A 14,192-nucleotide genomic window follows, 5' to 3' on the forward strand; every position below is an offset into this window, starting at 1 on the left:
TACACCAGAGATAAACTGTAGAATAAGGAAATTGCTGGTGATATACTTTATGTAAAAATCTAGCAAAGGAAGCCAACTTTTGCTCTGTATGGTAAATTGTAGCTATATAAACTGAGCAGACTGGACAATAGGGGTCAGTCTTGGGGAATAGCTCACTGTGCAGGTGACCTATGAACTAACAACTGACCCAGAGCTCTGTTAAGTTTTATTCTTCTGCTGTATAATAAACTGATTGTTTAACCGAATACCTTCTCCTATCACTTCATTCAACGAGCACGCTGGACTCAGACGACACATAAACTAAATTGAGGGTAGGGTAAATCCAGAGTCCGACAATAGCCAACATTTCAGGCTTGAGTCCTTCATCAAGGTACGAACAAACTTGACAAATCTGAAACTGTAGGCAGGCACCCAAACAAAATGGTGGTTTTTAAGAGTACGGGACACTGTTTAACCTGCTGAGTTTCTCCAACATTGCGTTTTTACTTCAACCAGCAGATTTTTTTCTTTTATTCAGTACCTACTGGTTTATTGCCACCTTGGACAAAATAAAAAAAAATCACAACAGCAATTCCTCCTCATCTCCATTCCAACTCTAGAAACTGTAGTGAGTGGCACTGGTGATCAACAGTTCTTCCCCCCCACCCAGATATTAAGGCCTCAAGATCAGTCAGTACGACTTTAGTCAAAAGCACCACGGGGGTTTCTTCACAACTGCTGCACCCCACATATTAATTTAGGACCATGGACATTCTTCCACACATCCGAATATTGCGGCTCACACCGCCTCGAGATGATTAAAAACACAAATGCTGGAGAAACTCAGCAGGACCCACAGTGCCTTAAAGTAGCAAAAGGTATCTTTATAAAGAGTTTCTCCAGCATTTGTGTGTGTTTTCTTTTTCTCCCCCACTTAACCAGTGTCAACAGCATCCTGTGTTCAACCTCCAGATGAAGTGGCAGCCCTCAGTGGGGCACACCACCCAACTCTCCCAACCAGCCCCCTTTGAAACAGTAGCTCAGTGGAGAGCTTTCTGCAGACCACCCGCTGTGCCATTCAACATTACTTTCAGCCCCAAATAACTGGGCAGTCAACTGAGAGCAAAGGAACAAGGAATGGATGCGCCCAGCTCATAACAAAAAATGTTGGCCACGACCCAAAGTGCCTGTAAAGTTTAAAGTGAAAACAAAAGGGGGGATCTCAAGCCCGCTCTGCAATAAACAAAGCTAAATCTATTCAAAACATACAATAAAAGATCTCTGATTTCGGAACGAGAACCCTTCCCCCATTCCACCTCTCCGCCCTCCCTCCCACCTACTGCCAACCGGCTCCTTCGCGCCTGCTTTTATATCGGCTATTTATAACCCCACGCGTAAAATTACGTCATCGCCGTTTCCCACCAGCGAAACAATACAAACCCCTCGGGGCTGTTCGGCGGACTGCGCGTGCTCAGCACCCGTCGCCGAAGGTCCTACCGGACGCTGGGCTTCCTTTGCCTGAAAAATTAGCGTTCGCGTCCCCGAGGAAACCGCTAATATTACTATTTCGCAGAAATAGTAGGCTCGGTGCAGCCCGCATCGGTGCGGCACCGCGGTGATGCGGCGCTGTTGAGAGTTGCTCGGAGGATGCAGCTAGGCAACTGGCTGGGGTCCTGACGCAGGGTGTGTTCAGGGCAGAAAGTTTCGGTGAAGGCGCGAGGACGGGACAGCGGGGCGCGAGAGCAGCCGTTAGCAGCCGGGCCGATGGCACCACGCATGCTCTGAATTGTCCCAGCGCGTACACGCTCATCACTCCCGGGGCTGAAGTGAACGGGTGAGAAAACGGGGCTGCCGTTTGGCAGGGATGGATGGGGAAGGTGGGAGTGGGGAGGTGGGGAGGGGCAGTGTGGGAAGGTGGGAGTATGGAAGGACGGGTGAGTGTGGGAGAGGGAGGGAGGGGGCAAGGGACAGAGGGGGCAAGGGACAGAGGGGCAAGGGACAGAGGGGGCAAGGGACAGAGGGGCAGGGACGGGGGGCAGGGGACAGGGGGCGCAGGGGACAGGGGGGGGGCAGGGGACAGGGGGGGGCAGGGGACAGGGGGGGGCAGGGGACAGGGGGGGCAGGGGACAGGGGGGGCAGGGGACAGGGGGGGCAGGGGACAGGGGGGCAGGGACAGGGGGCAGGGGACAGGGGGGGGCAGGGGACAGGGGGGGCAGGGGACAGGGGGGGGCAGGGACAGGGGGGGGCAGGGGACAGGGGGGGCAGGGGACAGGGGGGGGCAGGGACAGGGGGGGGCAGGGGACAGGGGGGGCAGGGGACAGGGGGGGGCAGGGGACAGGGGGGGGCAGGGGACAGGGGGGGGCAGGGGACAGGGGGGGGCAGGGGACAGGGGGGGGCAGGGGACAGGGGGGGGCAGGGGACAGGGGGGGGCAGGGGACAGGGGGGGCAGGGGACAGGGGGGGCAGGGGACGGGGGGCAGGGGACGGGGGGCAGGGGACGGGGGGCAGGGGACGGGGGGCAGGGGACGGGGGGCAGGGGACGGGGGGCAGGGGACGGGGGGCAGGGGACGGGGGGCAGGGGACGGGGGGGGGGCAGGGGACGGGGGGCAGGGGACGGGGAGGGAGGGGACGGGAGGGAGGGGGCAGGGGGAGAGGGAAGGGAGGGAGGGGGCAGGGGGAGAGGGAAGGGAGGGAGGGGGCAGGGGGAGAGGGAAGGGAGGGAGGGGGCAGGGGGGAGAGGGAAGGGAGGGAGGGGGCAGGGGGAGAGGGAAGGAGGGAGGGGGCAGGGGAGAGGGAAGGGAGGGAGGGGGCAGGGGAGAGGGAAGGGAGGGAGGGGGCAGGGGGAGAGGGAAGGGAGGGAGGGGGCAGGGGGAGAGGAAGGGAGGGAGGGGGCAGGGGGAGAGGGAAGGGAGGGAGGGGGCAGGGGGAGAGGGAAGGGAGGGAGGGGGGCAGGGGGAGAGGGAAGGGAGGGAGGGGCAGGGGGAGAGGGAAGGGAGGGAGGGGGCAGGGGGAGAGAAGGGAGGGAGGGGGCAGGGGGAGAGGAAGGGAGGGAGGGGGCAGGGGGAGAGGGAGGGGGAGGGGGAGGGGGGAGGGAGGGGGGAGGGGGAGGGGGAGGGAGGGGGCAGGGGGAGAGGGAAGGGGAGGGAGGGGGGCTAGGGGGATAGAGGAAGGGGAGGGAGGGGGCAGGGGCGGGAGGCGGGGGGAGGGGGTGGGTGGGAGGTGGGGGAGGGGGAGGGAGGGAGGGGTCAGGGGAGGGGGCGGAGGGAGGGAGGGGTCAGGGGAGGGGGCGGGAGGGAGGGGTCAGGGAGGGGGTGGGAGGGAGGGAGGGGTCAGGGGAGGGAGGGAGGGAGGGGGTCAGGGAGGGAGGGAGGGGTCAGGGGGGAGGAGGGGTCAGGGGAGGGAGGGAGGGGTCAGGGGAGGGAGGGAGGGGGTCAGGGGAGGGAGGGAGGGGTCAGGGGAGGAGGGAGGGGTCAGGGGAGGGAGGGAGGAGGGGTCAGGGAGGGAGGGAGGGAGGGGTCAGGGGAGGGAGGGAGGGAGGGGTCAGGGAGGGAGGGAGGGAGGGGTCAGGGGAGGAGGGGTCAGGGGAGGGAGGGGTCAGGGGAGGGAGGGGTCAGGGGAGGGAGGGGTCAGGGGAGGAGGGGTCAGGGAGGGAGGGGTCAGGGGAGGGAGGGGTCAGGGGAGGGAGGGGTCAGGGGAGGAGGGAGGGGTCAGGGAGGGAGGGGTCAGGGAGGGAGGGGTCAGGGGAGGGAGGGGTCAGGGGAGGGAGGGGTCAGGGGAGGGAGGGGTCAGGGGAGGAGGGGTCAGGGGAGGGAGGGGTCAGGGGAGGAGGGGTCAGGGGAGGGAGGGGGTCAGGGGAGGGAGGGGTCAGGGGAGGGAGGGGTCAGGGGAGGGAGGGGTCAGGGAGGGAGGGTCAGGGAGGGAGGGGTCAGGGGAGGGAGGGGTCAGGGGAGGGAGGGTCAGGGAGGAGGGGTCAGGGGAGGAGGGGTCAGGGGAGGGAGGGTCAGGGAGGGAGGGGTCAGGGGAGGAGGGGTCAGGGGAGGGAGGGTCAGGGGAGGGAGGGGTCAGGGGAGGGAGGGGTCAGGGGAGGGAGGGGTCAGGGGAGGGAGGGGTCAGGGGAGGGAGGGGTCAGGGAGGGAGGGGTCAGGGGAGGGAGGGGTCAGGGGAGGGAGGGGTCAGGGGAGGGAGGGGTCAGGGAGGGAGGGGTCAGGGGAGGGAGGGGTCAGGGGAGGGAGGGGTCAGGGGAGGAGGGGTCAGGGGAGGGAGGGGTCAGGGGAGGGAGGGGTCAGGGGAGGGAGGGGTCAGGGAGGAGGGGTCAGGGGAGGGAGGGGTCAGGGGAGGGAGGGGTCAGGGGAGGGAGGGGTCAGGGGAGGGAGGGTCAGGGGAGGGAGGGGTCAGGGAGGGAGGGGTCAGGGGAGGGAGGGGTCAGGGAGGAGGGGTCAGGGAGGGAGGGGGTCAGGGGAGGGAGGGAGGGAGGGGTCAGGGGAGGGAGGGAGGGAGGGGTCAGGGGAGGGAGGGAGGGAGGGGTCAGGGGAGGGAGGGAGGGAGGGGTCAGGGGAGGGAGGGAGGGAGGGGTCAGGGGAGGGAGGGAGGAGGGGTCAGGGGAGGGAGGGAGGGAGGGGTCAGGGGAGGGAGGGAGGGAGGGTCAGGGGAGGGAGGGAGGGAGGGGTCAGGGGAGGGAGGGAGGGAGGGGTCAGGGGAGGAGGGAGGGAGGGGTCAGGGGAGGGAGGGAGGGAGGGGTCAGGGGAGGGAGGGAGGGAGGGGGTCAGGGGAGGGAGGGAGGGAGGGGTCAGGGAGGAGGAGGGAGGGTCAGGGGAGGGAGGGAGGGAGGGGTCAGGGGAGGGAGGGAGGGAGGGGTCAGGGGAGGGAGGGAGGGAGGGGTCAGGGGAGGGAGGGAGGGAGGGGTCAGGGGAGGGAGGGAGGGAGGGGTCAGGGGAGGGAGGGAGGGAGGGGTCAGGGGAGGGAGGGAGGGAGGGGTCAGGGGAGGGAGGGAGGGAGGGGTCAGGGAGGGAGGGAGGGAGGGGTCAGGGGAGGGAGGGAGGGAGGGGTCAGGGGAGGGAGGGAGGGAGGGGTCAGGGAGGGAGGGAGGGAGGGGTCAGGGGAGGGAGGGAGGGAGGGGTCAGGGGAGGGAGGGAGGAGGGGTCAGGGGAGGGAGGGTGGGGTCAGGGGCGGGAGGGGGTGTGGGGGCGGGGGAGTGGGCAAGGGTCAGTGATAAGGAGGGGAGTGCGGGGGCTGAGAAGGGGAGGGGCGGGGGCTGAGAAGGGGAGGGGGCGGGGGCTGAGAAGGGGAGGGGGCGGGGGCTGAGAAGGGGAGGGGCGGGGGCTGAGAAGGGGAGGGGGCGGGGGCTGAGGAGGGAGGGGGCGGGGGCTGAGGAGGGGAGGGGGCGGGGGCTGAGGAGGGGAGGGGGCGGGGGCTGAGGAGGGGAGGGGGCGGGGGCTGAGGAGGGGAGGGGGCGGGGGCTGAGGAGGGGAGGGGGCGGGTGGCTGAGGAGGGGAGGGGGCGGGGGCTGAGGAGGGGAGGGGGCGGGGGCTGAGGAGGGGAGGGGGCGGGGGCTGAGGAGGGGAGGGGGCGGGGGCTGAGGAGGGGAGGGGGCGGGGGCTGAGGAGGGGAGGGGGCGGGGGCTGAGGAGGGGAGGGGCGGGGGCTGAGGAGGGGAGGGGCGGGGGCTGAGGAGGGGAGGGGCGGGGGCTGAGGAGGGGAGGGGCGGGGGCTGAGGAGGGGAGGGGCGGGGGCTGAGGAGGGGAGGGGCGGGGGCTGAGGAGGGGAGGGGCGGGGGCTGAGGAGGGGAGGGGCGGGGGCTGAGGAGGGGAGGGGCGGGGGCTGAGGAGGGGAGGGGCGGGGGCTGAGGAGGGGAGGGGCGGGGGCTGAGGAGGGGAGGGGCGGGGGCTGAGGAGGGGAGGGGCGGGGGCTGAGGAGGGGAGGGGCGGGGGCTGAGGAGGGGAGGGGCGGGGGCTGAGGAGGGAGGGGCGGGGGCTGAGGAGGGGAGGGGCGGGGGCTGAGGAGGGGAGGGGCGGGGGCTGAGGAGGGGAGGGGCGGGGGCTGAGGAGGGGAGGGGCGGGGCTGAGGAGGGGAGGGGCGGGGGCTGAGGAGGGGAGGGGCGGGGGCTGAGGAGGGGAGGGGCGGGGCTGAGGAGGGGAGGGGCGGGGGCTGAGGAGGGGAGGGGCGGGGGCTGAGGAGGGGAGGGGCGGGGGCTGAGGAGGGGAGGGGCGGGGGCTGAGGAGGGGAGGGGCGGGGGCTGAGGAGGGGAGGGGCGGGGGCTGAGGAGGGGAGGGGCGGGGGCTGAGGAGGGGAGGGGCGGGGGCTGAGGAGGGGAGGGGCGGGGGCTGAGGAGGGGAGGGGGCGGGGGCTGAGGAGGGGAGGGGCGGGGGCTGAGGAGGGGAGGGGCGGGGCTGAGGAGGGGAGGGGCGGGGGCTGAGGAGGGGAGGGGCGGGGGCTGAGGAGGGGAGGGGCGGGGGCTGAGGAGGGGAGGGGCGGGGGCTGAGGAGGGGAGGGGCGGGGGCTGAGGAGGGGAGGGGCGGGGGCTGAGGAGGGGAGGGGCGGGGGCGGAGGGGAGGGGCGGGGGCTGAGGAGGGGGCGGGGGCTGAGGAGGGGGCGGGGGCTGAGGAGGGGGCGGGGGCTGAGGAGGGGGCGGGGGCTGAGGAGGGGGCGGGGGCTGAGGAGGGGGCGGGGGCTGAGGAGGGGGCGGGGGCTGAGGAGGGGGCGGGGGCTGAGGAGGGGGCGGGGGCTGAGGAGGGGGCGGGGGCTGAGGAGGGGGCGGGGGCTGAGGAGGGGGCGGGGGCTGAGGAGGGGGCGGGGGCTGAGGAGGGGGCGGGGGCTGAGGAGGGGGCGGGGGCTGAGGAGGGGGCGGGGGCTGAGGAGGGGGCGGGGGCTGAGGAGGGGGCGGGGGCTGAGGAGGGGGCGGGGGCTGAGGAGGGGGCGGGAGTGTGGGGGCTGAGAAGGGGGCGCAGGGGCAAGGGGTGTGTGAGGTATGACAAGGGTCTGGAGGCTGAGAGGGCTGGAGTGAAGGGGTGGTGTGAGGGGGAAAGGGATGGGGAAGGCGATTTGGATGTGGTTAGGGGGTGGTAGGAAGGGGAGACACCACCGGTTAGGGTGGAAGGAGGGAGGGGGAAAGGATGGAGAGTGGGCAGGGTTGGCGGAGTGGGGAGGGGAACGGAAGGGGGAGTGCATGTGGAGATGGGGAGGGAGGATCTCATAATAAGAGGTAGGGAGAGTGGAGGATCTCATAGTAAGAGGTAGGGAGAGTGGAGTTTGAGGGAAGAGAGTTGGAGTACCAGGGCCTGGTAAGAACAGGGCGGAAGAGAGGGGTGCAAAAGGGTTGGGAAGAGGGATGTGAGTGGGCAGGGTGAGATGGGTGTGGAGGTGGTGAGGGTCAGAGGAGGATGGGGGGGGTAGAGGTGTTGGTGTTAATGGGAGGTCAGGAGCAAGAGAAGTGTTGGATTGCAGAACAGGGGGTGGTAAATAGGGAGAGAAAGTGGAAGCTGACCAAGGATGTTAGTGTAGGTTAGCCAGGGTGAGTGCAGAAGAATGGGAGTATGAGGGCCAGAGTAAGTGAGTGTGGGAGGAAATATGGGTGGGGTTTGCTGCAGTTCTACATTCTCCCACTGGGTAATATTACTAGTTTTCCTTCTCTGTATGAAGAATTAGAGAACCAAATGTGTTTTAGTAATAACTTTGTTATCAATAATTTCCAACGTTGTTTTAAATTCAGTTCTATTGAACGCCTGATTCTGGGCTGATAGTTGAGAACTCCAACCCAAGCCAGGTACTTGTAATTTTAATAGTGTTTTTTTGGTGGTGGAATGTCAGTGGATTGTCAGATAATGCCAATGATCATAGAATGTGTGTTCTTGTGGCCCTAATATTTATCTGTTATCAGATTGATGAATGGACGATGAATCACAGATGCTACCTCACTTTATCTTATTTTCTTACACTATTTAGTTTTAATGCAATTTGCAGCTCTATTTGCACTGTAGTGCTGCCGTAAAATGACTTCTGTGATACGTTCATGACAATAAATTCCTATTCTAGTGGAATAAATGGCATTTCTGATCATTAGTAATCCGCAGGGTGGTAATATTAAGAGATTTGTCTATGCTATTATCAATCCAAGACAAGTGATTGGATTCCATCCTGTTAAAGATGGTTGATTGTTCCAAGGTCATTAATAAAGCATCTGAAAATTATTGGGACTTAGGACTTTTGCAGTTCATTTTCCTTGATGACCACCAATTTCAGTTTTAACATCTGTAACTTGATGCCACAATTGTTCAAATACTGTGATTATGTTGCAGGCGGCCTCTCTTGCTTTATTTAGTCAGTTTCATACAGCAGGGAAACAGGTTCTTTGACCTACTGTCAAAGTATCATTGTCAACTATCCTTTACATGATGCTAGTCCCAATATGTTCACCCCATATTTACGATAACTCCCCCCTCTCCTTCCCATTACTCCTTATTCCCCTGATTCAACCATTCACTTACTCAATGGGCGCAATTTGCAGTAGCCAATTATCCTACCAATTCATATATCTTTGGTAAGTGGAAAGAAACTGGAGTATGAAGGAAAACTGTGTAGTCAGAGGCAGCACCAGAAGTAGGATTGTACAATGGTTGTTTGAATTGTTAACAACATTTCTGTTCTGCCCCAATTCTGGATTACAGCTGTAATGATTTGTAGTCCTGGCAAAACAGAAAATGAATGTTACTGAGTATTTTACTGCTGATTGGAAATGGATTGATTTTGTTGTAATTAGCCAGATTGAATTTTTCTCCTGTTTTGTTTTTTAGATATACTAGGTCCAATTTACGCACTTCGAACTGCTGGTGTAATTGTAGTGGAACAATTAGGGTAAAGGCATGGCTGGTCTGTAGTGCAGTCAGTATGTTGTTTTCTCTCTTTAAACGCACAACTGGAGGAAATTATCAATGGGAGGGGAAAAAAAGTATGTCTTTGTTTTATGTGAAACAAGAATGTCTGCTGACGCTGGGATTGTAGTAAAAATGCAAAAATGCTGGAGGAACTCACCAGATCTCAGAGTTCATACGAGGTAAAGATATATAACCAACGTTTCAAGGGCTCAGGCCCAAGACACAATTCCTTTTTCTTTGATTGTTTTACGCTAGATGCAAGCTAATTCTGTGAAGATACAGAACACTATTATAGAATATGGTTGAAAAAGTGTTAGGCAATGGACTCCCGTCATCTAGTATTTGATCTATATATTTGTAAGTCAAGGCTATTTAAATACACATACCTTTAAGATGTGGGAGGACTTCTACTTCAACTATCCATTCAGGTACTCCGTTGGTAATTCCTTGGAACAAATAATTGTAGATATTTAAAATAAAATCTTTTGCCCGACACAATTGCTAGCTTTCTGAACATTTCTGGTAGTGGACTCAAAGTACACTTTTTGAAAGGAATCAGAAATCTCCACAAACATCTGTTTGAGACTTTGACATTTTTGGATAGTTGGAGTGTTAAATGTATACGTTAAGTAGTTTTGCGCTACCTTTAATTGTCTTCTCATCCTAGCTGGATATTTCCCCACGGAGATGTGTTTAAAAATGGGAATATAGAGTAGATTCAGGTGAACTATTTGCTCCTTGGTGCATAATATTAAGCTCTATTGCTTTGTTAGATTATACCACGGGGTAACTTTTAAAAAGAATAAAAAATGTCTGGAGTTTAGTTGTTGTACATGTGTGAAATATAATGGGTGCTTGAAATGATCATTAATGGTCCTGGTTTGCTGCTGTTAGTACCAGCTCAGCAGTTTATTGATACACCATTGTAACATGCTCCAGATAAAACAAAAGGATGAATGTGTTTTTGTATTACTGTTATGTGATCAATTTTAAAGAGACATTAGGGCAAAATATATGAAGTATCACTACCTTTTTAATATTCCACTAAGATTTCATCAAGATCTGTTAATTGGTAACTTGAAATGTAACGGGCACTCAGAAGAATAGCTATCAAGCATTGCAATGCAAATTTGTAGAACCATTTTGAAAATCATTCTCACTCCCAAGTAATTTATTTTCATGTTAATGTGCACATTATTTTATATTTGGTTTGATCAGTTTTATTGGTGGTTCTGGGAAACTAAGAATAAGGGGCAAGAGTGACACCTGTGCATTCAGATGTTAATGATCAATCTGCCAAAGGGTTGGAAGTGAGTCTGATCTCGACTGCTCCTTGGTTGTCTCCCATAAGTGGTGGGTTGATTCCACTTGGCTATTTGTGTTGCCCTTTGGACTCCATGTCTCTGTTGTCAGGGACTTCCAACAAGTGCATAAACTCTTGTGTCCCCATTTTCTGGTTTTATACCCAACCATCAGCTCGTTCCTACTGGTGTTTGTAATATAGTTTACCCATGGACCCAACCCAGAGTATATATTATGAAAGGTTAAAATGGCCAGATTTCAAAGGGTTAATCCCTACTTTGATTTTTATAACAGTCTCTAATTTGTTCTGCTCTACATGTCTTAAGTAGGGTATTTGTAAGCAAATGTCAACCCATCCACTTTATTCTTGCTCCCAGCCATTATTGCAGTTAGATTTGGTCAGGAAAAGAAAATTCAAAAAGCTCTCTGACATTAATGTTCTTATTCTTGTGCTAATTATGTTTATAAGGACAATAGAAATATATTCATAGAGCACCTTGAGTGAACTTCTGTCATTAGAAAGTGTTCTAAAGCCAATTTGGTGCTTGAGAAGCATAGCTGGTGTTTTAATGTTGGAAACATGCCAGGTATCTGCACTTTCTGCTGCTTCTAAGGCAGCCAATGTACTGAAGGATCCATCCCACTATGGACACACACTCCTCCTCTTTCCATCAGAACAAGAGTGTGAGGTCATGTGCCAACAATTTTAAAAAGGTTTCTTCCCCACAGCCATCAGGCTCCTGCATGAACCTTGCAATAGTGATCTAGTCTTGCTCTGGTTGTGCAGGTATTGATCTTTTCCCTGTAATACTACACACTAATGTGATCTTGCTCTTCTACTTTGTACTGGTAGGCTGCTCACAAAATAAATCCTTCTCTCACCACTAGCAAAAAACTTGTTCTTTACGCAATAAACTCACTGAGACAATGATTAGATCTTTATTTATGATGATTTTGTTCAAGGGATAAGCGTTAATCAAGATGCAGGGAAAACTTCCCTACTCATCATATTATTAACGCAAGATCTTCATAATCCCTTACAAAACTGAAATGTCACCTCCAAAAGATAGCATCTCCAACAGTGTATCACATTATCAGTAAATCTGATTACAGAAATGTAGCAGTTCTTACTGAATAAGAGGCAGAAGAAGCAATTCTTACCATAGTTTAATGGCGTTATGCTCTTTATAAAGTTTCTTAGTACTGTTACCTATTATAACAGATTTGTGACTTCATATTGCCAAGGCTACAATCAAAATTTGAAAAGAACATGTCTGATTGCTATTCATGTTTCTTTTTGAAGTGCTACATAGCTACCAATTCAACCTTTTAAAAATTTATTGTTAAATCTGACTAATATTCCCATCTTTTCCCACTTTCAGATTAGCTGCAAAGGAAACCAGGAAATGACGGAATACAAACTTGTAGTTGTAGGAGCTGGTGGCGTGGGAAAGAGTGCCTTAACTATCCAGTTGATTCAGAACCACTTTGTGGATGAATATGACCCAACGATAGAGGTAAGATCTGTGCCTTGGAAAGAGGGTAGGCTCTTAAAGTAACTTTGACAGATTTTTATTCCTCTTTGTATTTGGAATACAGTAGAAGTCCAAAAATCTGGATGCCAGGAGACCTGACTTTTCAAATATTCTCAAACTTTTTATATTTAGCAGATTTTTGTGTGTGCATGTGTAAGTGCCACAGATACAAAGAAGTCATGGAAATGAAAGAATACATTTTTATTTGTTTTTTTTTGTACTTTGTATTTTATGAAAAAATATTTCATTAATATAGTATATGTACTTCCAAACCCATAATAATGGATCCTAAAGTAGATAAACTTTGCAGTGTGAAGAGAAAGAACACATTGAAATTGAGTGACAAACATAATTAAGAAACTAGAATGTAGTGTGAGCAATACTGTTCTAATGGAAACATATGACATGGGGAAAGTTAACAATTTACAATATAAAAATGGCTACTGCAGAAAACCCCATGGAAATGGTTATTAAATTAGTAGAACAGAAACATGGCTTCAGACTTCAAGATGCCATGCATGCACACTTGGTGCAGAATAATCTTATCACAAAGTTTAAAAAAAGATAATATATGAAAGTATTGAAAGAAAACAAAAGTATCAAGCAGTACAGGGAATGCAGTAGAAACTAAGTGTTCCATTTACAAGCAGTGCAGCTTTATTCCTCATTAAATTTGTAAAAATATTGCCCGAGAATCCAGAAAATGTAAAAATCTGGACTGACCGAATCCCCGAGCAATCCGGATTTTTTAACTTCTATAATGCTGTTTTCTTTCTCGTAGTCACAAAAGCAACCTTGTAACATCTTTGAATTTTTCAAAAGATTTTGTTACTGGTATCAGAAACAGCAACCAACCATCTTGTGTCAAAATAGAATACAGATTCTTCACTTGATTTTATTCTAAGTTATTTAAAGCTTAGCTTGGTGCTCACTCTTGAATCTTAGATGATTTGGGGCTCAAATCTCACCTCAGACTGTTTGTGTAGTACTGATTGAATGCTGCACAGTCATCAAAGTTGTTTGTCAAGCAGGTTTGAATGAAAGAGCAGCAATTTTCACTAAGCTGATGAAATAAAGCAGTGTGGTGATATGGATTGTGGATGATGCAAAGAGGCACTATGGTACAAGATCGGTCATGATTTTTATATAATATTGGCTCAGGTTAGAGACCAAAAGACCAACTCCCATTTCTCATTGTTCAAATGATAGCGGAATTATTTGGAACTTTACAAGGGTCTGTAATGAACTGCAATTCGATCACTAATTTGTATCCTCCTGCCTTTGGTGTTCCGTTCATTTACTAAACCTAAATATAAGCACATTTTGAGATTAATTCATTCTGTTAAATAACCAGGGAGTAAGTCCCAAAAGAGATCTTGGCTAAATCTTGACTGTAGAAAATAGTTATGCTCTTAAATTTCCGTCGTCACTACAATCGTGCTGTGACTTTAAAGGGAGTTTTTTTTCAACCTCTGCATCTTCAAAGTGCTTTACTTAAATGCTTCTGAAGAGTAGCACTGTTGAAATGTCAAAAAGCATTTTCACTAGTTCCACAAATAACAGTCTTTAATATTAAGGGATTAAAGCCAGGCCAAGATATCAGGAATAAGAGCCTTGCTCAGGATGAAGCTGTATAGTTACTTTAAGGACTTCAATTTGATACCTTATCTAAATGGTGGGATTCCTCTAAGTTCAACACACTCCTGTTACTGCAACGACTATGCAAGCCAAGATGAAGTGCTCAAGTCCTTGGACCAGGATTTGAATCAGTAGCACTCTGACTTACAGTTGACATTATTATTACAATGGGCATGAATCTAAACAATGTTGTTTTCCAGTTGAATTTTCAGATTTCAGATTTATTGTCCGAGTACATACATGACATCACATTCAACTCTGAAATTCTTTTTCCTGCAAGCCCGGCAGAATTACCACTTATTGGTAGTGTAGAGAAAACACTGTACGCGGCGAATACATGTAAACAACTGTTAGGTAACTACAATACAGAGAGAAAAAGAACAATTAATAATGTATACAAGAGTCCTTAAATGAGTCCCTGATTGTGTTTGTTGTTGAGGAGTCTGATGGTGGAGGGGTAGCAGCTGTTCCTGAACCTGGTGGTATAAGTCTTGTTGCACCTATACCTTTTTCCTGATGGTAACAGCAAGAACAGAGCCTGTTCTGTGTTCTGTAGATCATTGATGATTGCTGCTACTCTCCAACAGCAGCATTCCCTGTAGATATTCTTGATGGGGGGGGTTGGGAGGCTTTTGCCTGTGATGTCCTAGGTTGTGTCCACTACCTTTTGCAGGGATTTCTGCTCGGCATTATTTGTATCCCCACACCAGACAGTGATGCAACCAGTTAGCACTATTTACACCACAGATCTATAGAAAATTTCTAGGGTTTCGATGACATACAAAACCTTTGCAAACTCCTGAGGTGCTGCTGTGTTTTGTTTTCATGATGCCATGAACGTGTTTGGTCCAGGAAAGATCCTCCGAGATGGTG

At 53.9% G+C, this 14,192-nt stretch overlaps 1 protein-coding gene across 4 annotated transcripts in view; it reads left to right on the forward strand.

Moving 5' to 3' along the window:
* The first annotated feature begins 1,411 nt into the window (after window positions 1-1,411).
* The window catches only part of nras (NRAS proto-oncogene, GTPase), a 33,230-nt gene continuing 20,449 nt past the window's right edge, over window positions 1,412-14,192 (forward strand). The window contains exons 1-3 of one of the 4 annotated variants that reach the window (XM_069941494.1): window positions 1,416-1,813; window positions 7,683-7,736; window positions 11,529-11,663. In XM_069941494.1, coding sequence (XP_069797595.1) covers window positions 11,553-11,663 — 111 coding nt within the window. In that variant the 5' untranslated portion in view covers window positions 1,416-1,813; window positions 7,683-7,736; window positions 11,529-11,552. Of the gene's footprint in view, window positions 1,814-7,682; window positions 7,737-11,528; window positions 11,664-14,192 lie in introns of all 4 variants that reach the window. The other 3 variants (XM_069941495.1, XR_011358390.1, XM_069941492.1) reach the window with 3 other exon arrangements.

This window comes from Narcine bancroftii, chromosome 5, assembly GCF_036971445.1.
Source record: "Narcine bancroftii isolate sNarBan1 chromosome 5, sNarBan1.hap1, whole genome shotgun sequence".
Taxonomy (NCBI): domain Eukaryota; kingdom Metazoa; phylum Chordata; class Chondrichthyes; order Torpediniformes; family Narcinidae; genus Narcine; species Narcine bancroftii.